This window comes from Vanacampus margaritifer, chromosome 5, assembly GCF_051991255.1.
Source record: "Vanacampus margaritifer isolate UIUO_Vmar chromosome 5, RoL_Vmar_1.0, whole genome shotgun sequence".
In the NCBI taxonomy this organism is placed as follows: domain Eukaryota; kingdom Metazoa; phylum Chordata; class Actinopteri; order Syngnathiformes; family Syngnathidae; genus Vanacampus; species Vanacampus margaritifer.
Window position 1 is genome coordinate 29,686,775 of NC_135436.1, and position 24,264 is coordinate 29,711,038.

General features: G+C 42.5%; 1 protein-coding gene across 5 annotated transcripts in view; it reads left to right on the top strand.

Moving 5' to 3' along the window:
* Positions 1–24,264, top strand: part of nbeab (neurobeachin b) — a 223,230-nt gene that overhangs the window by 181,169 nt on the left and 17,797 nt on the right. For all 5 annotated transcript variants that reach the window (XR_013294247.1, XM_077566748.1, XM_077566749.1 and 2 more), the window contains exons 41-46: positions 185–287; positions 1,432–1,547; positions 4,577–4,689; positions 13,019–13,159; positions 16,268–16,387; positions 20,841–20,993. Coding sequence is in view for 4 of the 5 variants with exons in the window: in XM_077566748.1 (XP_077422874.1) it covers positions 185–287; positions 1,432–1,547; positions 4,577–4,689; positions 13,019–13,159; positions 16,268–16,387; positions 20,841–20,993 (746 nt within the window). In the remaining variant the exon portion in view is untranslated. The remainder of the gene's footprint in view (positions 1–184; positions 288–1,431; positions 1,548–4,576; positions 4,690–13,018; positions 13,160–16,267; positions 16,388–20,840; positions 20,994–24,264) is intronic.

Sequence of the window (24,264 nt, forward strand, 5' to 3'; positions counted from 1 at the left end):
AAAATGTGTGACTTTGAAGTTTTATTATAATATAACGACAATTCCACATTTGGAGAAATTGCATGGTCATGCTGAATGCTAATAGCGGAATGCTAATAGCTGAATGGTGGGCGCGGAAAGTGGTTTAGTCGGAATAGAATTCCCTCTAAGGGTCAAATGTTTTTCTTTGTGTGTCCGTTGACAGCATCCGTCCTGTTTAACTTCCCCGACCAGGCGACAGTGAAGAAAGCGGTCCATAGTCTTCCTCGCGTGGGGGTCGGGACCAGCTACGGACTCCCTCAAGACAGGTGGGCTCCGCAAACACACGCCAAGTCCCCACGCTTGTGTGATTTGGTGCATTAGTGTTTTGTTGTGCACTTTCAACTCTTGCGCGCTGACCCTTGTCGGGGTGACCTCATTCCGCACGCAGACAGCCTGCTGACCACAGAGTTTCTGCAGACGCGTACTGTTGCTGCAAGCGTGACGTTGGCTCACCCACAACGTGGATAACATTACAGGCGGCAAAAAGTACACACATTGTGTACTTAGGTGGAAGGACTTGATCTTATGTTGGATTTCCTCAAGACAAGAGATATCCTGGCATCCCAAATAGGGGTGGGAATCTTTGAATGTCTCACGATTTGATTCGATTCCGATTTTAGGCCTGCGATTCGATTCAGAATCAATTTTCGATGAAAAACGATTTTTGATTCAAAAGGATTTGATTGACAATGATCTTTGCTTCAATCCATAGATGTGCAAGGAATTGTAATGATCTCCTCCAGTCTGACTCGCTAATGCTAATTAGCGCGCTACTCACTTTCATCACTCAAAAGAACGACTCCGCGCTGGAAAAAAAAAACCTTTTATTGGAATAACTTGATCGTGAATTTTTCCTTCTACTTTCTTATGTGGCTACAACTTAACAGTGTAATAGACCGCATGGAACCACACTGCCCCTCAGTGGCCAAAGCGGGTACAACATGAACAGCGCTCCAAATAAAGGCACACACAGACAAAGGCAAGACAGTATAAAATAATTTAAATAAAATCGATTTTGGGACATTTAAAATCGATTCTGTATTGTACTAAATGAGAATTGCGATCTTATGAGAATCGATGTTTTTGGCTAAGGTGCTTTGCTGTGCTTGTGCTTGCGTTTTCAGCCGCGCATGCCCTTGCGGACTTCACTTGGCAACAGAAAAGGGCCTTTCCCAAAATGTTCCCACAAAGCCCGCAATTGTCCAAAATGTCTTGCGAAAATGACAAATTAACACTTGAGGGCTGTAATCCAAACCTCGATTGATTCATTAATTGATGACGTGGTGACTCATCGGACTGTTGTGCACGTCGGTACCCGCGCCAGCCATGACACAAGGCGGGGCCTTTTGGTCACGTCCCAACTTCCCCCGCAGCGAAGCCCCGTGAGCGCTGCGCTTTTTTGTTTTCCAGGCGGATCTCGCTGGCCAGCCCTCGGCAGCTCTTCAAGTCGTCCAACATGACGCAGCGCTGGCAGAGGCGAGAGATCTCCAACTTTGAGTACCTCATGTTCCTCAACACTATCGCAGGTGAGACCGCTTCGGGATCCGCCCGTTGCGACCGACAGTCAAAACTTTCTTCTATTCAATTACAAAGTTGAGGTTAAGAAATGATACACAGTTCAAAAGAAAATAAATCAAATGTAAATCAGGGCACAATAACTCCGAAGAACAACTTGCAGTATCACTAGTCAGGTTTCCGTCCAATTGTTAAAGCAAATTTACAAAAAATGCGCAAAACGAACATGTGACTTCTGCCCGTTTCCATCGGTTCTTTCTTTTGCGAACATTGAGAGGGGACTCCGCCGCTGTAGGTGGCGCTATACACCACAGAGATGTGATCCACATCAAATTTAAAAGAGGAAGACCAGGAAGTGACTGCGCCGTGCGATGACGTCGTATGAGTTTGCTTTTGCAATTCTTGATAAACCGTAGCATTTCTTTGCTGTTTTCCGTCTCAAATTGCTTTAATATTCGCTTCTTTAATTCATTCCAAAAATATTTCTGAAAAATTGTGGCCCCCTCCAGCATTTAAGTTTGATCTAAATAAGGTGATAGGGAAGAGGATTAGGGCCAGTGAAGAGAGAGAGAAAAAGTTTGGCAGGATTTTCACTTAATTCCCAGAATTCTTCACTTTAAAGAGAAATTCTGACTTTAAAGTGAGAATTCTGACTTTCATCTCAGAATTCTCACTTTCAAGTCACAATTCTGTGATTAAAGTGAGAATTCTGCCAAACATTTTTTTTTCTCTCTTCACTGGCCCTAATCGTCTTCTTAAAGGCGAGGATTGCTTTCACAGGAAAAAAAAAATACAAATGTGTGAATTTGCGGATATTAGTCCAGAATATGTCATTTATTTATTTCTGCGTGGTACCCGCATGTTGTGTAACCATAAGTGCACTTGTAGTCTTGCATGCTCATGCGTGTTGTTTACTGCATAGTCGTCAGTCAACTACATTGATTCCGACTCGTTTTCTACCTTTCACGGAAGAGATTTACCGCAACGGAAAGCGTTACGTTTAAAGCAATTATCTTCATCTTCGACACGGCGACTGCATGTTCTTCGCCGCCGCGATCAATAAACACGGGCGACGTCGCCGAACGAGTGGCTGGTGGTGGCCATGTTTGGTCGCCTCGTCCTTAAGTGGTCCTCGCGGACGCCGTTTGAAGCGCACGCTCGGCCGGATAATGAGGCTGGCCGAGAGCGTGCGCGTGCGTGCGGATCGGAGAGGCTCGGCGGGCGCCGCTCTGATCTCAAGTCAAGCTAACAGGGTGAGGCGAACCAGGCCGCGCCGCGCCGCGCCGCTCGTCGACTCTGGGAGGTGTCATGCCGGCGTCTCGCTGCTGTTTTCATGCATATTTATATTTAGCATCCGCGCTCGGCTCCTTCGTTGCATTATTGTCAGCTAATTAGGCGGGAAGGCAAGACGGAGGGAGAAACATGCAGGAAATTCATTAAATGAAAAAAGAAGAGGGAAAAAAACCCGGTAATGACCCGGGCTGACAGGCACGTCAGGAGGCGGCGGCGGAGGAAAGCAGACAGTTGGGCTGTGGGGTGAACAAGTGTCGGCAAGAGGTGCGAAGGGGACGCGCTCTTCTAATTAACCACAATTCCGCTATTATTAACATCCTGACACTTCGACGCCCACAAGACGCGCCGACGAGCGCTGATGATGCTTCCAAACTCAACACAACTTTGGCGTCACCTTTTAAAAAAAATCCAAACCTTTTCCGCCTGATTGATTTGCATAATTTAATCGCCACGTGACACAATTGCAAAAGTGTACGACAGTCTATCGAAAATGAGTTTTAATTGCTTGTGTACAAATAATTGGGCCTTGTGAGTTCCTGCCCACCCATCAAGTGTAAAATTAAAGATGTAAAGTTGTCGTCATAGTGCCGTTAATTTAAATAATTTTTCCCAAAACCTACGTACGTATCATTCTTTATTCAAAAGCTAAGCAGAGCTGCAATATTGGAAGCACATGAATGTTATGCTTCTGATAAGCAGAAAATACTTGATTATTTGGTGAAGCCGTCACTGATAAACTGTTTTTTGTAAAACTTTTTTTTCCCCCCCAACCATGGGTCCTAAGAAAGTGATTGCGATTAGTTGAGAAAGATGATGTCCATTGAATTACAGCATAAAATCACAGCATGGCAATTAAAGGAAACCCCAAAAAGTCAAAAAACAGTTAACCATAGGCATATAACGATTCGATCTTACCTTTATATATATATATATATATATATATATATATATATATATATATATATATATTAGCCTAAGGTGCTAGTTAGCTAGCTCCTTAGGAGGTAAACGAGCACCATGGGAGCTAGCTAGGGAGTTAGCTAGCTAGCACCCGGGGCTAAAGTCAAACGGTGGCAGGGTTTTTACTTTCTGGACCTGGATTTGCCACCTCTGATATTGATATATGATGACTTGATATCGAAGTGTGCGTAAATTTCCGAAAGCGACGAGTCTTGTTGCCGTGTATTTCTTCAAGACGTTTTGAAATTGGCATCACAAACAAAATGAAGCGAAGTAAGACTTCTTTGCTGACTTCGTGTCTCAGTACAACAATCCCTGTCGGCGTGTTTTCAACTGGAAACCGCAAAATGCGCATTGTTTGTAGTTGCTGCCATAATTGGCCTCCGTCATCAATCCGGCAAAGGGTCCAAACAGTCGTGCGGATCGCAGCTCACTCTTGACCCCGCAGATGTTCCGCGTCTCCACCAAACAAGTGAAAACACGTTCCCGCCATCTTCCCACGGATTTCTCCCGACACATTTTGCCATCTGAAAGCTGTTGTGCGGCTGCCAGAACAGGACGCGTAGACTCATATCTGGCAAGCCGGCGGATCAAACTAGCAGACGTGCCGAGCCGAGGTCGACCCGGGCCGACGCTCGGCTTCTCCGCTCAGACGTGCGGAGAAGCGCCAAATATTCTCATGTAGCACCGCCAAGCGCATCTCATTAAGGACGCTGAGATCTGCAAGCTTTCGCACCCTCGGCCGCCTTTCATCACTCACGCCGTCTCTCCATTCTCTCGTGTCCAGGCAGGACCTACAACGATCTGAACCAGTACCCGCTCTTTCCCTGGGTACTGGCCAGCTACGACTCACCGGAACTGGACCTGACGCTGCCCGCCAACTTCAGAGACCTCTCCAAGGTACGACATGCGACGGCCATGAAAAGCCTAAATTGTATTCCACGTTGGATCGTTGTGACATCCGTAAAGCTTCTCAGTTGGGTTCTTCTCAGCTCCCTTCTTCAGGCGATCATTCGGAACCCTGCTCCAAGGTCGATTGGCGAGCCCTAGGCATGCGAGGGATATGAAAAAAATGGGGTCAGTTTGGGTAAAACAACCCAAAAAATGGGGTCAGATTGACCCAAATAGTGGATTTTTGACCCAAATAGGATCATAGTAACAATAATGTGCCCCTGGGTCATTTTGACCCGGGTCGTGTTTAGTCTTACAAACGTGTCAGAAATGTGCGTAATCCAAACTCAATACTTCATTTGAACCTGCGTGTTATGTTCATTTCTTTGGAACAGCAAAAATATTTGTGGGTCAAAATGACCCGGAGGTATATTTAATCATCCAAAAGTGTCCAAAACTTCGTCTTTCTTTTTTTTTTTCAAAGACAGTACTTCATTTCAACCACCCGTTTCTCTGGATTAGTAACAACATCAATTTGACCCGAGGTCATGCGTAATTATCCAAAAGTATCCGATTTTGTGTGTGTGTTTCGTGAACAAAGCCAAAACTTCATTTGCACTCTTGTGATTCATTTTTTTCCCCCCCATAACCATAACAGGAGTGTTAAATATTTGCTGTTGTTGTTTTGTAATGAGTACATAAACTGAATGACTCGAAATAATCCCGAGAATGAGGAAATAGTCGAAGGCGGTTATTCATGCTAACAGCCTCCATGCAAGATAGAAATGAAACCTTAAAGGCAAATTATCCACAGAGAGTCTTCAGAGATTGCAGAATCTCGAAGTGAGGGAACACCATTTTGAAAGGATACCCCGTTATTGTATTGTTGTTTTATTTTGACTGAATTGTGCGATTTCAGACCAGAGCCGGAACGACCTTTGACCCTGAGAGTGAAAATGGAGCGTTTTCCGTTTTTCTTTCTAATGTGACTGAAAAGGGGCAAAGACAGCGGATTATTCTAGCACAAACTTTGGCCTGCTTTACTTGTTTCTCTCTCTCTCTCTCTCTGTCTCTCTCTCTCTCTCTCGCTCTCTCTCTCTCTCTCTCTCTCTGCTCACTGACCTGAAAACAGTCACATTCCTGACTCTCATCTCTTTACTGACTCACTTTGTCACGTTGATCCTCAGCAGTTTTTTTTTTTTTTGTTCACAATGATTGGCCCAAATGAAATTCACTAAATAGCACAAGATAATGTAGTGAAAATATTAGGCACAGTAAAAATCCAAATTCAATTGTGTAAGTATAAGTCGGTATAATGCTTAGCATGTCAAATGTTGACAAATGAGTAAAAATGTATGAGTAAATGCAAAATGAGAACACTCGCAAGGAGCATGCGGGTGACACCGAACACTTTGTCACCCGACTGGCTAGGCCACGCCCCCTATAAAACACACTTACACACAAATGTACCACAGTGAGTGAATGACATTAGCGTAATTCAACTTTATAAAACGATTGAATTTCTTGAACGTTCTCCTTTACTGTATTATGTTGTTACGTTATGAGAAACTCTGATGGGGATTTTTTTTGGGATGGATTATTGTAACAGCATTTCAATTCATGTCAATGGCACCACTTGAATTGAATTTCACTCGCAGCCATTTTACAATATATTTGTATCTGTTTCCATTTTGCAGCAATTAGCATTCGAATATACTGTATTATTCACAAATCTGTTTATGGCCCTGTTTGATCTCTTATACTCTGCTGCCACCTGTTGGCCATTTTTGGGTTAATAACTACCAATGCTTTAAGCGACCTCGTTTTTGGGACCATGGCAATATTTAAAATAGAACGTGTTTATACGTTTTTGGGTAGCAAATGAGTTCATATGATATGTGTAGCCAATGGAACTTGTTGCTTCCACCATTTTTACGAGTCCACTTTTGCATCTGTCCTGCCGCATGTGTGTGTGTGTGTGTGTGCGTGCGCACGTCCATCCCTCAATCCCTCCGCCGTGCGCATCCTGCTCGCTGCCCGCAGGCCGACAGTTATGTATTGTAATGTATTCGTGTGACATCCTCCCATGCTGTTTACAGGGCCGAGCCGCCTTCATTAGCATGAGTTCACAGGCTCGCAACACTTGACAGTTGTCCTTGGAGCCCCGTCGCTCCCCTCTGCCACCCCCCCCCCCCCCCCGCAACTTCGCCAACGCTCGCTCCATAATGGATGACACGCCGCAGGGCCCGCACGAGACCCCGAGAACCAAATGTCACTTTTGGGGAAACGCCCGGGAAGGCAATACAAATAAAAGTCTTAAGTTTGTTTTTATGCCATTTGGATAAGCGGCTAACAGTGGACACGGGAGGAGATGGCGAGCTGCGTCAGGTGACACCTGCGTGCGCGCGTTCCTTTCCCACACAGCAGAAGCACATTAACGTCTCATTTGTCACGCTCCGGCTTGACGGACGGCATTGTTTTAATGTCTGCGCTCAACCGCCGCCCACCGCCGGATATTCCGCTCACCTGCTCGCCGACAATTACCTGCCGCTTGGTGACTCAGCCGGCTGCGAACGGCGCCGCCCGCGGGCCCCGAGTGCCGCATATTTGGATGTCAGGTCGTCATCGGGCCTCGCACCTTGGATTGTAATGATTATTTCCTGATGACATGACGTGCGACTGACAGATGACGTGAAAGCTGATGTTCCTCATTGCTGTTCAGTCATGTGATGGCAGTTTTTTTGTTTTTTTTTACCTGAAGCCTAATCAGAGTGCACTATTGTGTATATGTATATAAAATAGTGCATGTCCTCACGCGAAAGCGGCCCGTGGTGCAAAAGATAAAAACATAACAATGTCAAATAGTGGACACCAGACGGCTGCAGGCTAAGCTAGCTCGCTCATCACAGAGTCCCGTAAGGCTATTCAGAGGTGGACAATTAATATTTGGAACGGGCCGTGCAAATCAAATGTGTTGAATATGGTTTTAATGTCTTTTTACAAAAGCTTAAATTGTTGTGTTTTAATTAAAAAAGCTTCCATTGTGTAGCTATGGTATATGTTGTTGTAATCAGGACATAAAAAACGAAACCCTGAACAAAAATGCATTTATATCAAAAGGACGTATCTACACATATTAATGATGAACCTAATGAAAGCCCGTTGGTGGGTCAGTAAAAAAATTAAATAAAATAAAAAAGAGCACCAAACGAAAAACCCTGGTGCTCATTTGAGAACCGCACCAACATTTTTATGTGCACCCCCCCCCCCCCCCCCCTTCCTGTTTATGTTAAAGTGCAAAGTGCTGTCCACGTAAATATGGCTTAGACACAAATCCATACTTGGAAACTTCAACTTTGCAAGACAAACCGAAATGCAAGCAAACCATGTGATTTCTCCCAGCCAATCAGAGAAGAGAACGCGTGTAATGCCATGTAAAGCAGAGACAACTTGTCATCTTGTGAACAACCCCCCCCCCCCCCTTACTCCCATTTCCTCTTCCCCTAATGGATCTTTTCCTGGCCCTCTCTCGTGCGTCACTCGTTTGCTCGTATGTGGAGCACATCGGCTTTGTTTTGAGCGGCCGCCACTCCGATTGCATGCGAGCGTGGCTGCCGCGCCTCCCGACAAGGGCGGCGCAAGCCACTCTGACGTGCCCCCGACGTAGCAACACGCTGCGGCGTAATTCCTTGTGAAATGTAGAGTGCGACGTTGCGGTTTACAACGGGAACGTGCGGACGCTCGCCCTGATCGAAGTTTGATCATATAAATGCTTGTTTGTGTTTCAGCAGGTCGTGCTTACGCGATCACGTTGGTCTCGTTTTGATCGCTCTGCTATGCGATGTTAGGGAAAAAGGGACGTATGTGCTATTCAGCATAAACTCATTTGCTCACCCAAAATGTATAAAAACGTTCCATTTTAACTCATTCACTGCCATTGACGGCTATAGACGTCAAAAATTAATTTCAACTATTTCTAGTAGTTTAACATCTTTTCCACTTTTTTTTAACAAGAGTATGAAAACCTAGAAAAAATATATTGTACATTAAGAACAGATATAAAATTAGTCATTGATCAAGAGTTAACTAGTGAAGTCATGCGATTAATCACGATTAAAAAAAATAATCGGTTAAAATTACAATTAAAATTTTAATCGGTTAAAAAAATGTTTAATTGTAATTAATCGCATGACAATAGTTAACTCACGATTAATCGCAAATGTTATCTGTTCTAAATGTACAATAAAAAAAAGTTAAACTAATAGAAATAGTTAGTTAGATAGTCTATAGACGTCAATGGCAGTGAAGGAATTAAGTATTGCCATGGTCCCAAAAACGTATTTACAAGTTTTTTATGTTTTTTTTTTTTTATGCTAGAGCATACAGGAGGCTTTGATGCAGCCTCTGACCTGAAGAGGACGCTTAAAGCAATGGTAGTTATTACAAAAAAACGGCCAGCAGATGGCAACAGAGTATAAGAGATCTGCCAGGGCCATGTTGCAAAAAGCGAAATGTTGAAACCTTTCTTTTTGCATACGTTTGCAGCAAAAACACAAAACTCGAAAAAGCTCAATTCACAAGATCTACATTTGACCAAAATCTCGTGTGCCATGAGGGTTTCTACCACAGGCGCCCCCTACAGGCATAAATGTGTAGTTGCAATAATTCCACTCCCGGCTCTCGCTTTCCTTTCAAACGCTGCATAATCTGATCCGAGCCAGGGGCATGCGAGGGGCCCGTCGCTCAGCTTTAATTGAATTTGACTTTTCGGCGGAGACTAAAGACGATGTTTATTTACTTTTTTCCTGCACAATGTGTATGAGCCTCTCAGTTGACTTTACACGCCATCACTCCCAGGACCGACACTGCGCCATTGTGACGTGCCAAGCCAGGTTTCCTCGGCAAACACGGCGTGTAACTTTCAAAGCCAACGACGGACACTTGAGGCGCTTTTCACATGCTTCCATTTAAGGCGACCTTTTCCTGGTGCAAAAGTCGGTCAGAAAGCCGCGGCGGAAAGTCGAGTCGTCACCAGATTGCTGTTGCTTTTGGAGGGACAAAAATGATTCCATTGGTGGACATTTTACACAATGTTTTCTTCTTTTAAAAATGATTCTACAATTGTAAAGTTTGATTTACTTTGAGGACACTTTTCGATACAGCGCGTTTTTGTCGGGTTAGCGTCTTACAGAGTTTTTCCTCGCTCAAATTGTAGCAGAGTTGGTATCATCCTGACTTTGATGGGTAACTTATTTTAAGGTATCGGTACTCACGGCGGAAATTTGAAAAATCAATGAATACTTGAGATATTCTGTATAGCTCTTTATTTAAAAATGATCTGTCATTTATGGGTGGGGAATTTTATTTACTAGTGGTGTCAGTATTTGGTATCAGTAGCGCTGATTACTCAAGAGTTGTGTAATGATCGGGAAAAAATTGGTATCGAACATCCCTAATCCTGACCATGCGCCATGACGTGCATGTATTCTGTATTCTCGCTTTCATTTTTTTACAGGCAACATATAATAATCCCATGTTTCAAAAATACGAATAATAGTTCTAATAAGAATATGACTATTATCATGTTAAAGCATTCATTCATTATCAGTTCCTTGGGCTGGAGGTGGTGAGAAAATAAAGTGGAGGTGGCCGCCTCTGAATTTTGTACACAGGAAAAACCCTGTTCTAGAATTAGCCACAGATTGGTTAGCTGCAATAAACATTGATCAAAAATGTCATCTTGAATCCAGTTTCAGTATTAGTTTTCGTTTTTGTAAAAAAAAAAAAAAAAAACGCCATTATTTGTGTGCAATATTTAATGAACACGTGGTAAAATGGAAAAAGTAACAGCGTTGCATTTCGGCTGAGTTGGCAAATTTGTCTCCGGGGAGCGACGTCATCTGAAGGTGCTTTTCTATTGGCTGCTGCTAGATGACATCACTTCTGCGTGACACAATTTCAAACGTCCTTATTCCGGTTAATATCGAAATAAATATACTTAAAGTCTCATTTAAAATCATCCCCAAAGGCTCATGGATTAAATTAATCACCAAAGTCTAAAACGAAGGACATTTTTGCTATAACTATAGTTAGTTTTGTAAATATAAAATTGTGTTTGTTAGTTTTTGTTTTTTAAAATAATTTTCCTTTTATTTTGTTAACAAATTTTTTGGGGGAATTTTAGGTTTTCGTTTCCTAAAATAACTTTGATTGCCACTCACGATCAATTGCGTTGTTTTTTTAACGCACTAATATGCAGGGTAATTTATTTATTTATTTAACGCGTTAAACTGTCCAAGTTGTGCCTTTTGTCAATTTTAGCCAAGCAAGTTGTAAAACTGCTGACTCAAATCTGTGAATTAATAACCAATGCTGTAGTCTGGTTTGGTTGTAGCGGCCCAGTGAGAGGAACACGCTCCACTTTTTACACGATTCCTCCCTCAATGCAACCAAAACGTTTCCAGAACTCAATCAGTTGTCAGCTTGAATGTGTTTTGTTTGAACGTTTGCGGTTAGCCTGTTGCGTGTCGGACTGCCGACCGCAGCCGTCGTCAAGCATCTGTCAGGTCAACGTTCCCCAAATATGACAGCAAGCCCCGACAAAAATAACATCTGCGGCCTCGCTCACTTTCCTGGACAGCAAAATCAAAGTGTTTCCCCTCACGCCGGCGGTGCTGCCATCAAATAGAGCACGTTTCTTTCTTTTTTGTATTTGTGCTTACGTAATGCTGCTTTTTGGAAAATAAATCGGATCATTTTAATCGTTTTGTTTTGCGGTTTCAGTCAAAAGAGCAATTGTTTTTTTGGTCTTAAGTATCAGTGGCTGGCATCAACAATTTCCTAGAGTATCAGATACCTTAAAATAAGGCTGGTATCGGTCCGATACTGTTACAGAAGCTTTCAAGTCGATGTTAAAAATTTCAAATGAGGGTTTTGAGCATGGGTCGAGTTCCAAACACAGGTTTGACCCATGTGTTTTGGTTTCGATGACTGTCGGGGTTTTAAATGGGCGACGGGTAAAGTTAGGGTTTGAAGAAACGGAAAATCAACTTTATTTATAAAGCGCTTAAAACAATACAAAGTGATGTATGTGGAATAAAAATCAGTCAAGCAGTAAATCAAATTAATATTAGGTAAGTGAATAAGTAAATAAAATGTAAAAAAAGAAGAAACACGAGTTATAACAATTTCAATTGTACCTGCTTCTGAACCTCTTTTTTTTTTTTTGCTACGATGTGTGAGACGCCTTGTGCCCGCTCGGAGACGGGACGAGTCACATGCGGCTCTATTATCACCTCGTAAATCCACGCGGATCTCAATAAACCGCATGGCCAGATGTAACCCGCGACCCAAACGGCTTCATTTACTCACGTGGCAACTCGCAGGCAAGAAAGCTGCCATTGATTAGCCCACCACAAGCGCCCCCCCCCCGACCACCAATCCACCGTCATCCTTCACTGTGACTGACTGGGTCATGCCGAGTGTATTAATATTGACCGCCGACGTGCCTCTCGGGCTTTGTTATTGGCAGGCTTGATTGAAAAGGCAGAGAAAGCAATTTATCGGCCGCTAAGCGTATGCTTAATGGGAGCCATTTTGTGGCCTTAAAGAAGGCGCCGCCGATGGGAAAGCACGGCCAAAGGGCAAAAGCCGCCGTTTTATGTCTTCGATACAACCACAATAAAACATGACAAACGTCAACCACCGGCTTCTTTGGTTTCAACTGTTGCAGGTTTGACTTCATCTGGTTTGGCATCTAACATTTGTATTCGGAGGATGTTTCTTATAATATAATGAAGGCAAATCATCATCTGGGTCAGTCGGAAAGAAAACTGTTTTTTGTATCAAAAATACTAGAGGTATTGATTCTCCGTGTCGGTGAGTAGAACTAAATACATTGGGAAATTACAGGGTTAGGGTTTCAAGTCCGGGTTTGAAAGTAGGATTTCAAGGCTTGAAGACAAATTTTAGGTTTCAAAGTAAGCTTTGAAGCCAGAGTTATGGTTTCAAACCTTGTTTTTAAGCCCAAATTTGGATTTCAAATTAGCATTTAAAGCCAGGGTTAGGGGTTCAAATTAGGGTTTCAAGCCCAGGTTTGAGTGTTAAACCATCAGAGCCATTTCCAGCGTTGGTCTTCTGCAGAGCGACCGATTAACCTGAGGAGACGTGACGGGTGTCGACGGGCCACTCGGGGTTAATCCACTGTGGTTTGGTATGATGTTCAACAGGGTCCAATTTTGGGGCCCCTGCTGTTTTCATTTGCCACCTGGTTTTGCTTTTTTCGTGTTGTCTCAGGTCCTCATCGTTACTTTTGTTGTGTTTGTTTCGTTTGCCGCAGCCCGTCGGGGCTCTCAACCCCAAGCGCGCCGCCTTCTTCGCCGAGCGCTTCGAGTCGTGGGCCGACGACCAGACGCCGCCGTGTCACTACCGACGCTACTGCTCCACCGCCGCCTCCGCGCTGCACTGGCTCGTCAGAATGGTGAGTTGGCCATGCAAAGGACGGGGACATTTCTGGCATTCCTCACATGAATATTTGTCAGATCTTTAATCGTATTAGTAATTCATGCCTGCTTTGTCTTGTGTTGTTATCACTAGTTGGGTTTCCATCCACCCATTTTTATTCGAATTTTCAAGAAATGCGAAAATAAAACTGAATGGAAACGCTAGAAATTCGAAAAAGGGCCCAAAATTTGCAAAAAAAGTTTTTACGCTTAGAAGGGGTGGATTTTGAAGTGTATCGAAAAACGGAAAATGAAAATTATGCCGATGGAAACAGATTTTGCGGATAACCGCTGGCAAGACCGTCGCACGTTTTGACCAGATATTTGTAGTCCCAAAGCAATGTCGAACGATAAAGTAAGGTACGTTTGGGAGGACGACAAATCAGAAATCTTTTTGTAATTAATTAAAGAAGCTAATATTGATGCTATTTTAGAGGGAAAACAGCAAAGTAACCCTACGGTTGATCAAGAATTACAAAAACAAACTCATACGACGTCATCGCACGATGCAGTCGCTTTCCTGGTCTTCTTCCTCTTTTAAATTACTGGTGGATCACATCTCTTACTGGTGTATAGTGCCACCTACAGCGGCGGAGTCCCCTCTCAATATTCGCAAAAGAAGAACGGATGGAAACGGGCAGAAGTCACATGTCCGTTTTGCGCTTTTTTAGTAAATTCGCTTAAAAAAATGTTGATGGAAACTACTAAGAGTTGATACTCTTGTGGATGATGATAGTATCAAAAGTGGGTTTAAAAAGTCTACACACCCTTGTTCAAATATGTGGGGTTTTTTTCATGTAAAAAAATAAAATAAAATCATTTCAAACCATTTTTGACCTACCAACACTATATATCTATTTATCTACCTAGCTATGAGTTCCATATTTAATTTTGGAATTGTCAGATTTATTCCTATTAATTCACATCAATTCCAGTTAATTCTCATGAAAAGTTTCCAACTTTGAAAATTCTGCAACCCCCCCAAAAAAGAGTGACGGTAAAAAAAAACAATAATTTGAAACGGCGTGCACGCCCCTCTCGACAGCCTCTCTCCCCGTTCCGCAGTTAGCGTTAGCGCGTCGTCACCTGTCAGGCCCGATGACGCCGTTACGTCTACATTGGCGGCTCTCCCCCCAAAAAAACACATTTCACAGGCCAGTAAAGCGGCGAATGTGCGCTAAATAAAGAGTGGCTGGGTAATGATTTGCAGAAGCTGGGGTGGGGGGGGGGAGTCAGGGGGGGGTGACAGGTTTGTGCGTTTCAGGCTTTGCAGGCTTGTCCATCACGCTTCCTCTGGTCCTCGTTTACTGGAGGACGAGGGGGAGGAGGCGGCACAAGTTGTTTGTGGAAGTCGGAGAGCCCAAAACCCCCATCATTAGCGGCAAGCGGCTGCTGATGAACTGAGGAGCTGCCCTTGACAGCGCCTGGATTGGCCTCGACGGGTTTGCTCCCTTGCTTCCTGTTGCCCGCCGACGCCATGTCAGAAAAAAACCCCAACAAGCTCATTTGAGCCAATTACCGTTAACGCTCGTGCTCGGGCTTGAAAACTCGTTAATTTCCCCCACAGGCCACAGTTTCAAGTTCGCGTTTGAAACAAGGGCCGATGTTGCAAGTACGTTTTAGGGTTTTAATTGAGGGTTTAACGCAAGGTTACTAGTTAAGGAAAACTAATAAAATCACTACAAACAAAATTGGAAGAAAAAAAACAAACTTTTCAACCTTCATAAAATATTTTCATATCTCTTGTGATGAAACAACTTAAAACAAGCTGAATGGTACCTTTGCCATGGCCTGGGGGGGGTCTTTATCATTTTTACTGGCACGAAGCAACTTTGTGGAGGATGGTAGGAACACTGGCACACAAAAAAACTAAGATCAACAATAGCGCCACCTAGGCATGCAGTGCCATCCATTCATTGAGATGGAAAAGTGGAACGAATGGTATCAATGGAAAAACGATCCAACCCCCCCAAATCCAACCCTTAATGCTGAGTGTCAAGCAGGCAGGCAAATTGGTCCCATTTTTTTTAAGTCCTGTGTGTGACCCGGCCGAGGATTGAACCCACGACTTCCCAGTCTCAGGGCGGGCACTCTACCACTATGGCCAGTGAGCTGGTAAACATGTAAATCCCTTAGCATAATTGCCATGGATATATTTGCAATGTACAGTCAAGAGGTGGGATTCGAACCCGCAACCTCCTGGTTACTGGACAATGCAGTATCAGAGAGCTGGTAATGGTGAGAAGTTCAATGTTAGTTCCATTGAAAATGAATGTGGAAAAGTTGATATTTAATGTTAAATTGTGCGAGTACTGGAAGTAATGTGGAATCAGACGATAAATACCCCGGAAGGCGTGAATGTTTGAAGCAAGTTGAAACTGGTGTAATTGGTGTAAATCGGAAGTATTATGTGGGAGTTGCTTCTCGGCAAAAAAAGTGAGGAGGATAAAAATCACAATAACAAATGTTCCAGCGTTCCCACAATTAGAGTCAAAATGTCCTTCATTTTTATCCTTGGATTATTTACATTTTACCCCCCAAAATTAAAACTAACTCAAATGTAAAAAAAACTAAAACACAAAATAGGGAATAAAAAGAAACCTACTAAATAAAATTAAAATTAAAATCCAAAACTAATATAACCCTGGTTTGAAGCAAATTTGAGGATTAAAATTACCTTTGGAGTTTCAAATCACATTTTGAATTGACGTTACTTCTACTCTTTCAAATTAGGGTTTGCAGCCAAGGTTCGGGTTCCAAACCAGGATGAGCGGTCATGTAGTCCTGGTTAGGGTTTAAAATGAATTCAGTTAATGCAAATCAAATTTGGTCTCAAGCCACGAAGGGTTTCAGTTGACCGTCTTAAGCCGCTGTTCAGGTTTCAAGTAAAGGATTTGGAAACAAAGTTAGAGGGTGAAGCCAATTTTGGGCTTCCTAATAGGGTTTCGAACCTGGGTTAGGGTTTGAATTTGGGAATGGTTTCGATTGAAGTCCAAGCCTCGGGGGGTGGGCTTGATGTCAGCGCCAGTCTGGCATTCACACACAAACGCACAACGTTGTGGCGTCGCTTTTGTGTGTTTCCTCAGGAGCCGTTCACAAGCTTGTTTCTCTGCGCCAACAATAACAAATTTGACCACCCGGACCGCATCTTTTCCTCCATCGCCCGATCGTGGAGGAACTGCCAGCGAGACACCTCCGACATCAAGGTCAGTCCACTCGGAACAAAAAAAAAGAAAAAAGCGTCATGGTGGATGCGGCCATTTTGAAAAAGAGAGTTTTTTTAGCTTCATTCATCGTTTACAGAGTTTTGAACTCTTGGATGGTTTTGTTTTACATGCGGATCTCAACTTGGGGTTTCCGGCCCGGTTTAGGGTTTCAAATGAGGGATTCAAGAAAGGTTTAGGCCAGGGTGTGGAGTTGAGGTTTTAAACATGGCTTAGATTTGTCCCCAATTTTTTTTTTTCCAAATTAGGATTTGAAGAACAGGTTATGGTATTCAGGTTTGGAAACAATGTTAGGGTTTCAAATTACGGTTTTCAAGCCTCGGGTTGGTGTTTCATTGCAGGAATTCAATCCACAACAAATTACAAATTAGGGTTTGAAGCAAAGGTTGTTAGTATTTCAAATTAAGGTTTCAACTAACCATGTGTTTGGGAATAGGGCTTCAAATTAGGGATTGGAAACAAGGTTAGGATTTTGAAACCACATTTTTAAGCCGTGGTTGAGGGTTGAATGTTCAAATTAATGTCAGGTCAATGGTTAGGATTAGGGGTTTCAAGCACAGGTTTGAAGAAGAGGTTATGGTTTTAAATTGGTGTTTGAAAACAATATTAAGGCTTTAAAATTAGGGTTTCACGATAGGGTTTTAATAAGGGATTTGAAATAAGTGTTTGAAGCCATGGTTAGGGTTTGTAGTTTGGGCTTCAAAGCCAAGTTTAGGATTTAAAATTCATGCCCACTCACGGTTAGATTTCCAAACATGGGTTAGGGTTTTAAATTTGGGATTTAAGATGCGGATGATGACTTCAAGTCTGGGTTAGCGATTCAATGAAAAACATGGGAATTGTAAACAAGGTCAGGGTTTTCAACAAGGGGTCAAAGTCATGGCTAGGGTTTAAAATTCAGGTTTTATGGCAGAGTTTGGGCTAATGTTGAAATTCTGGTTTCAAGGCAGGATGAACAGATGTCAATAGTTGGGTTTCCATCCACCCATTTTTATTAGAATTTTCAAGAAATGCGAAAATAAAACTGAATGGAAATGCTAGAAATCTGAAAAAGGGCCCAAAATTAGCAAAAAAAAAGTTTTTTTACTCTTAGAGGGGGTGGATTTTGGATAATCAATGCCGGAAGATAAAGTAACGTATGTTTGGGGAGACGGCGAAACAGAAATATTTTTGGAATTACTTAAAGAAGTGAATATTAACGCTATTTTAGATGGAAAACAGCAAAGAAACGCTACGGTTTATCAAGAATTACAAAAGCAAAATCATACGACGTCATCGCACGGCGCAGTCGCTTCCTGGTCTTCTTCTTCTTTTAAATTACTGGTGGATCACATCTCTCTGGTGTATAGCGCCACCTACAGCGGCGGAGTCCCCTCTCAATATTCGCAAAAGAACAACAGCTGGAAACGGGCAGAAAGGGCGTGTCCGTTTTGCGCATTATCAGTAAATTCGCTGACAAAATTCAAAACAATTGGATGGAAACCCGACTACTGTGATTTCGAGCCGTCCACAATCCGAAATCTCTTTTCCCAAGTCATGAACATGCTCGCATTCGAAAGTGCAGGCGTACCTAATCTTGTGGCCAGCGAGCGCATATCTGGCTGCACACTGCAGCAGCTCAAATATTCTATTAATTATAAATGCCGTGTTCAAACACAGAAACCTTCACACAGAAATCCCCCCCCCAAAGAAGAAAAAAAAATCCACATTTTCAACCGTTGTAACGAAAACAACAAAAAATGGATATTTTATCTAAGGCACTTAAACAAAGAGCCGAAGCCCTTGTGAAGAAAAAGAAAGACAAGAAGGAGCGAAGGCAAAAGCGCTGAAGCCTGCTGATCTGCCTCCATTTTGCCTGAGCGTGTAGCACGCACGCACGCAGCAGGAATCGGCGCTGACCTCAAAGTGTCATCCCTTTCCAGCGCGGCCTGGTAGCGGGCGGGCGCGCTCGCCGCCGGCAATTAATAAAGCATTAATGACAAGGGCCCTTTGAAATGCACTCTTTCTTTCTCCGTGTCGGGACAGAGGTTTTCCTCGCTCGCTGCCAGCCCGGCACTCACGCGGCACTCTGTTAACAAATAGCGCCCTGCGCATCGCAACGCCGCTTAGCATGTGTGCCGCATTGTTGCCATTCAACGTGTGCTCGGCCTTTTTTTTTCGCCTTTCCGTCGCCATCTCAAACGTATTGCGATGGGCGGAATAATATTGAAGTCATTAATACTGTGTAAATCAGAAATAAATATATTATATAATAATCATGAAATCATTTAATAAAATACAAATAAATCAAAACTTAAAACTAATAAATAATGAAAATTAAAATAAATAAAATTGAATTTTATTTAAAAATCATAATAATAAAATATAAAATAAATAAGCCAGAGTTCGTGTTTTAAACAAGTGTTGTATTTGGAGCTAAGGTTAGGGTTTGGAATTCGGGTTTGAAATCAACGCAGATGTGTCTTTCTGGACTGCGAATAACCGAATAACACACTGGGTTGCCGGTCCGCGAAAGTTATGGACTTCTATGAACCGGTCCGTGGTGGAAAAAAGGTTGGGGACCCCTGCACACATGATCGCAATGATCTCGTTCCTAATATTGTGTTCAACGTATTTTGTTGCCCGACTACGGCAAAATCTTACAAACTCTCAGTATGATGCCGTGCACTTGCAGTAGCACCACTACAACATTCAGCAGATCTGTGTTTAATCTGGATCTGATCCAGATTTGACAGCAGTGTGAACAGCACAGTGTTAACACCATCTGAGGACATTTGCTGAGCTCGTGGAACTAAAAGGAGCACAACCAAAATGGCTTCCAAGGGAAGAAAACAAATGACACGTTTTGTTGTTGTCGAGTCAATCGTTTTGTGTTGTTTTGTTTGGTGTTGGATCGCATGCAACACGTCCTAATGAAGCGTCCACTCAAACAGAAGTTGCCGCCGACTCGCAGCCGTATTAAGACTTGAGCCGAGAGTCAGGCGGTGGGTAGAAGGTCACCCGAGGCCCGGGAGACGGAGCTGGGTGGCTATTAGGCTGCCTGATTAAAAAGTTGTTCCCGGGGTCTCGCCTTCATTAACCTCCAGCAGTCGTGACCACCGCGAGAGCCGGCCGACTTGTCCTGACCATCGTCACGTGACCTCTCGAGTCAGATGGAAACAGCACCTCAACAACCCCCTTGATCAACAGACTCACTTGAAATGTGTGTAACTCATTCACTCCCAGCCATTTTGACTGACGCAACCCCTTTCGCTCGCGGCTGTTTACTTGATTTTAAATGATTTTGCAAGGCCCACACAATATTGTGTTCTATTGCTATAAAAACATGGAACCTAACAAAATAAAGATTGGAGTCTCTTCTTTCAGGGAAAAAAATGGCCCTGGTTGATCTCTTATACTCCGCTGCCACCTCCTGGCCGTTTTTGTTCTAATTAGGGTTTTAAGCCTGGGTTAGGGTTTTAAGTTATGGTTTCAAATCTAGGTTAGGGTTTTAAATCCAGGTTTGACAGCAAAGGTAAGGTTTTGAAATGTGGGTTTCAAACCTGGGTTAGGGTTACAAAAAAAATTTTTTAAACAAGGTTATGTTTTCAAACGAAGGTTTCAAGCCACCTGGGATAGGGTTTTAAACCAGGATTATGGTTCCTAATTAGGGTTTTCAAGGCTTTATCTGATGTGAATTCTCTGAGTGGGCAGTTTCACAAAATTGGATGAGTTTGGTGTGGAAGAACAAAAAGGCCGTCCAAAACACGTCAGCTCCTTGGAAGTTATTTCCGGCATTTACACTCCTTGTCGCCGTTAGCTGTTCCTATACTTTTGTCACACACACACACACACACACACACACACACACACACACACACACACCACGAACATTCCCGGTGTGCAGACGCTTCATTGGGTCGACGTTTTTGCTCACCCACTCACGGTTGCACTAAACCGCAGACGGGAAATACCGGGCACACCTTTTCTTAAAGGGACGGTAGCTGATTTTCTAAGCTTGCCAATCACAATGTCATATTCGGACGTGTGCAATTCCAGCAGCTGTTGACTCGCCTTCCACTTCAATTTAACACGCTAACACTTCGGTGTGTCGTAATAAGTGTGAAGAGAGAAAAAACCCGGCACCTTTCACTTTTCGCACCTTGTTGTTTGGCGTGTTTCTGTTACCTTTCACCTTGTTGTTGTTTTTTCTTTTTTTTTTTAAATAGCAGACCACAGTCGGAACTGACTAATAGTATAAGCCACAACGTTATGCACAATTTGAATATTAACACTGCACATGGAAAATGTTTTATTAGTATAAAATTTCTCAATCTCTCTATATATATAAAATTGCAATATTTTGGGGGCTTTTTTCCAAATAAGAAAAAATAATTTGAATAGTGTGTTTTGCATGAGTCCAGTGTGCCAAGATGCGTGTGGTTCCGACCCGCAGGAGCTGATCCCGGAGTTCTTCTACCTGCCGGAGATGTTGGTCAACGCCAACGGCTACCATCTGGGAATGCGGGAGGACCACACGATGGTGGGCGACGTGGACTTGCCGGCCTGGGCCAAAACCCCCGAAGACTTTGTGAGGATCAACAGAATGGTGAGGAGCAAACCGATTGCCTGTCATTATATTCGTTGATATTTCTTTATTTTCTTTATTATACAATCACAATTTTTTTTTTTTTTTTTTGGGTCGGAAATTCATCATATTTTGTAGTTCATCTGGTAAAGAAGTGAAAATGTGTTTTGTATAATCCAATTACTATATATTTTTGTATTTTTTATTTAAATTTTGATTTGCTTTTTATTTTCCAAATTAAAGTTCATATCATTTTCTCTCTTTTTTTTTTATCTAGTGTATTTTTTTCCGCTAAATTTACCATAATGGATTTTTCAATATGTGTGTGGACTTCATGTCAACTGTAATAGTAATGATAATTTTTATAATGTGTTGAAAGAATTGATTTCTCCAGTGAGGGTTCGAGTCAACTACAATGACATCTTTTTCACGCACGAGTCCGCCAAGTAGTGTTCATTTCATCAGCCATTTTTAAATTTAGTCCCAGTTTTAGTCCCGTTTCAATTACATTTGTTAGTTTTATAATAGTTAGTCAAACTCAACCCATTTTTATTTTGTCCATTTTTAGTCGAGTATAAATCTAGCATTTTTGTCTTTATTTTCATCCCAACAAAAACTGTCAATGTTTTAGTCTAGTTATATATGATTATTTTTTGTCAGCAGATAATGTTGAACATTTCGGATCCAAAACTGAAATTTTCTCTCATCTTTTTGATGAAAAACAACTTGATACACGATTACAGTTTATCAACAAGTGGCTACTACGGCTACGAGCTAGTAAGTTAGCCAGGATTAGTTAGCGGTCGGATTCACATTGTTGTTGCAATGTTATAGCCGATGGATTCATGTCACGTTCTAACTATAATTTTGTGACATTGTGTCACGTGACAAATGAGCAGAGACCAACTTTTACGAAATCATTTCATTTTCGTCACGTTTTTGTTCGTGAACTAAAATATCCATCGATTTTAGTGCAGTTTTTATGAGTTGGCAAAAATGTATACTGACGAAGTCCCAGTTTTTTTTGTCTAGTCTAGTTTTCGTCTGGTGAAAAATGTGTGTTGACGAAATTATTTTTGTTTCGTTTTGGTTGATGAAAAGAAGCTGAGAATCTTTCTGTCGGCGCTCAGATGAAATTCAACAAAATTGCCCGGGAGCATCTGCGCCACTATTTAGACCTGGTCCGACTTTCTGCCACCAAATTGTCAGCAATTCCGAATGCGCCTTTTTTCCAAAATAGGAGCCGAAAAGTCCCGACGCTAATGAGTAAACGTGATGGATGGATTTTCTGTCCTTTTGCCCGCCTTTTTGGAGTTTTTGGGCGGAACACGTCCAGAACACGTTTGACCTTTTCAGCCTGAGTGACACAGCCGGGCTGCTCTTCCGGAGGTGACCTTTCTGTAGTCAGCCGGAAACCGACCAGCGCTTGAATTCCGCAACATGCGCTGATGAACGTGTCGCCATCTTCTCTGCGCCGCCAAATTGTGTCTTCTTTTGTTCTAGTCTGCCGCAATCTCGCCTCCTTTATTATTTCATTTGGCCCCGCACCCCCTCCGCACCCCCTCCTTCCTCCTCTCTTTCTCTTTCCCTCCCTCGCTTCCTCCCACTTTCCATCTTTGCATGTGCCACTTCCAATTGTGATGACATGCCCTGTGGCAAACTGTGCCTGCGTGAGCGAGCGAGCGAGCGCGCGCGCGCGTGTGTGCGTGAGCGTAGCCTTTGTTGCTAATGGCTGTTTTTCCTCAGTCTGCGCAGCGCTTCCGCCAACGCTCGTATTGTGCGGCGCGCGGTAGCATTTATCAGCCTGCCGACCCGCCGTCTTATCTGCGCTCTCACGCGCGCACGCACGCACGCACGCACCATAAAATAGGCGGCGGTGGTGGAATCCGCCCTCGCAGGTCGTTCATCAGGCTGGTTTTACGCTAAATTGGAACCCGGTTAGCATCGCAGCCATTTGTCTCTGGAAATGATGAGCTGGTATTTTTAAGTGTGCACACGCGAGCTGATGACAGCACAACACATCACATTGCTAATATTGCTTCTATTTTTCTGTTCAATCTGTAATTTGACACTCACGGGTTATAACATTAGGTACACGTTACACTTATTCCAATGAGATTAGATGCAGGGATAAATATATATATATAGAATATAGAATCAGTATTATATTAGGTATATATCCTAAAAAAATGCTTAATAGGATGTCCATGTTTCAAATTTGGCTTTCCTTTTTTTTTTTATGGTAATTTGCAACATATATTTTAAGAAATATTTTTTCAGTAACAGAAATCTTGAATACAGTTTTCATAATATAACACAAATAATCCAGTCTTTTATTTGTTACATTAGTTTTGGACTTCTGTGAGGATATATTTTTTTCAACGTCAGTTATATTTCCTTCATTTCTCAGCGAATAATGCATAAATATTGTGCATAAGTCATATTTCAGTTGATCTCTACATCTTCGTCAGGACATTTGAAAATACATGTGATGTATATATCTTGTATATATAATGTATTTCTATTTTTTCAGCGACAAAATGTGAAAATCTTAAAATTATGCATCATATCTGTACTTTTTTTTTTTACCTCTTTCTTAGGCCAAAAGATATCATCATTTTCTCGACATATTTGCATATGTAAACCAATAAAAACACATCATTTGGATGATGCCAGAGGTTCTGGTTCATGATTGGATCCTAGCTAACCAATCACAATCGAAAGTTGATTTGCATGACGTTCATGTTAAAAATGTTGCACATTAGCTTGATAAGTCAACAACACGTTGCAGCCGTTACCCATTTTTTTGTAAAACAAAGTAAAAAAAAATACAAATAAAAAAAATGCAATGAAAAAAAAAAAAAGGTTGATAACAGCATAATGTTTGTTGTGACTGGATTTAGGTCCTTGATGTTGTTACTCTTATGTTTTCATATAGGCCTTTATTCTGTCATATAGAATCGAGCATGGTCCTAGCTGGAGTTACTAAGTGACCCGTTGCCAGGACGTACTTTCACTTGAGGACCCAAAAGTGCACAGAAGTGGAAAAGTCAAAGTTGTTCTATACAAAAAAAAGAAGTGCTCTTTACGTGTCAATTCGAATTGTGCTGGCCTTGGCGGAGGTCTGAATGTCACCACTACTCTTCTGGAATCCATTTCTTTCCCACAGCTGTTGTATTGACTCTCGTTAGACAGGGGTACCGAATGTTTTGTCCCACGCATTTTGCTGCTTCTGCAAGGTCCCGCGAGGTCATCCGCACGACCGAGTGCTGCCGAATGCGAACGGACAACG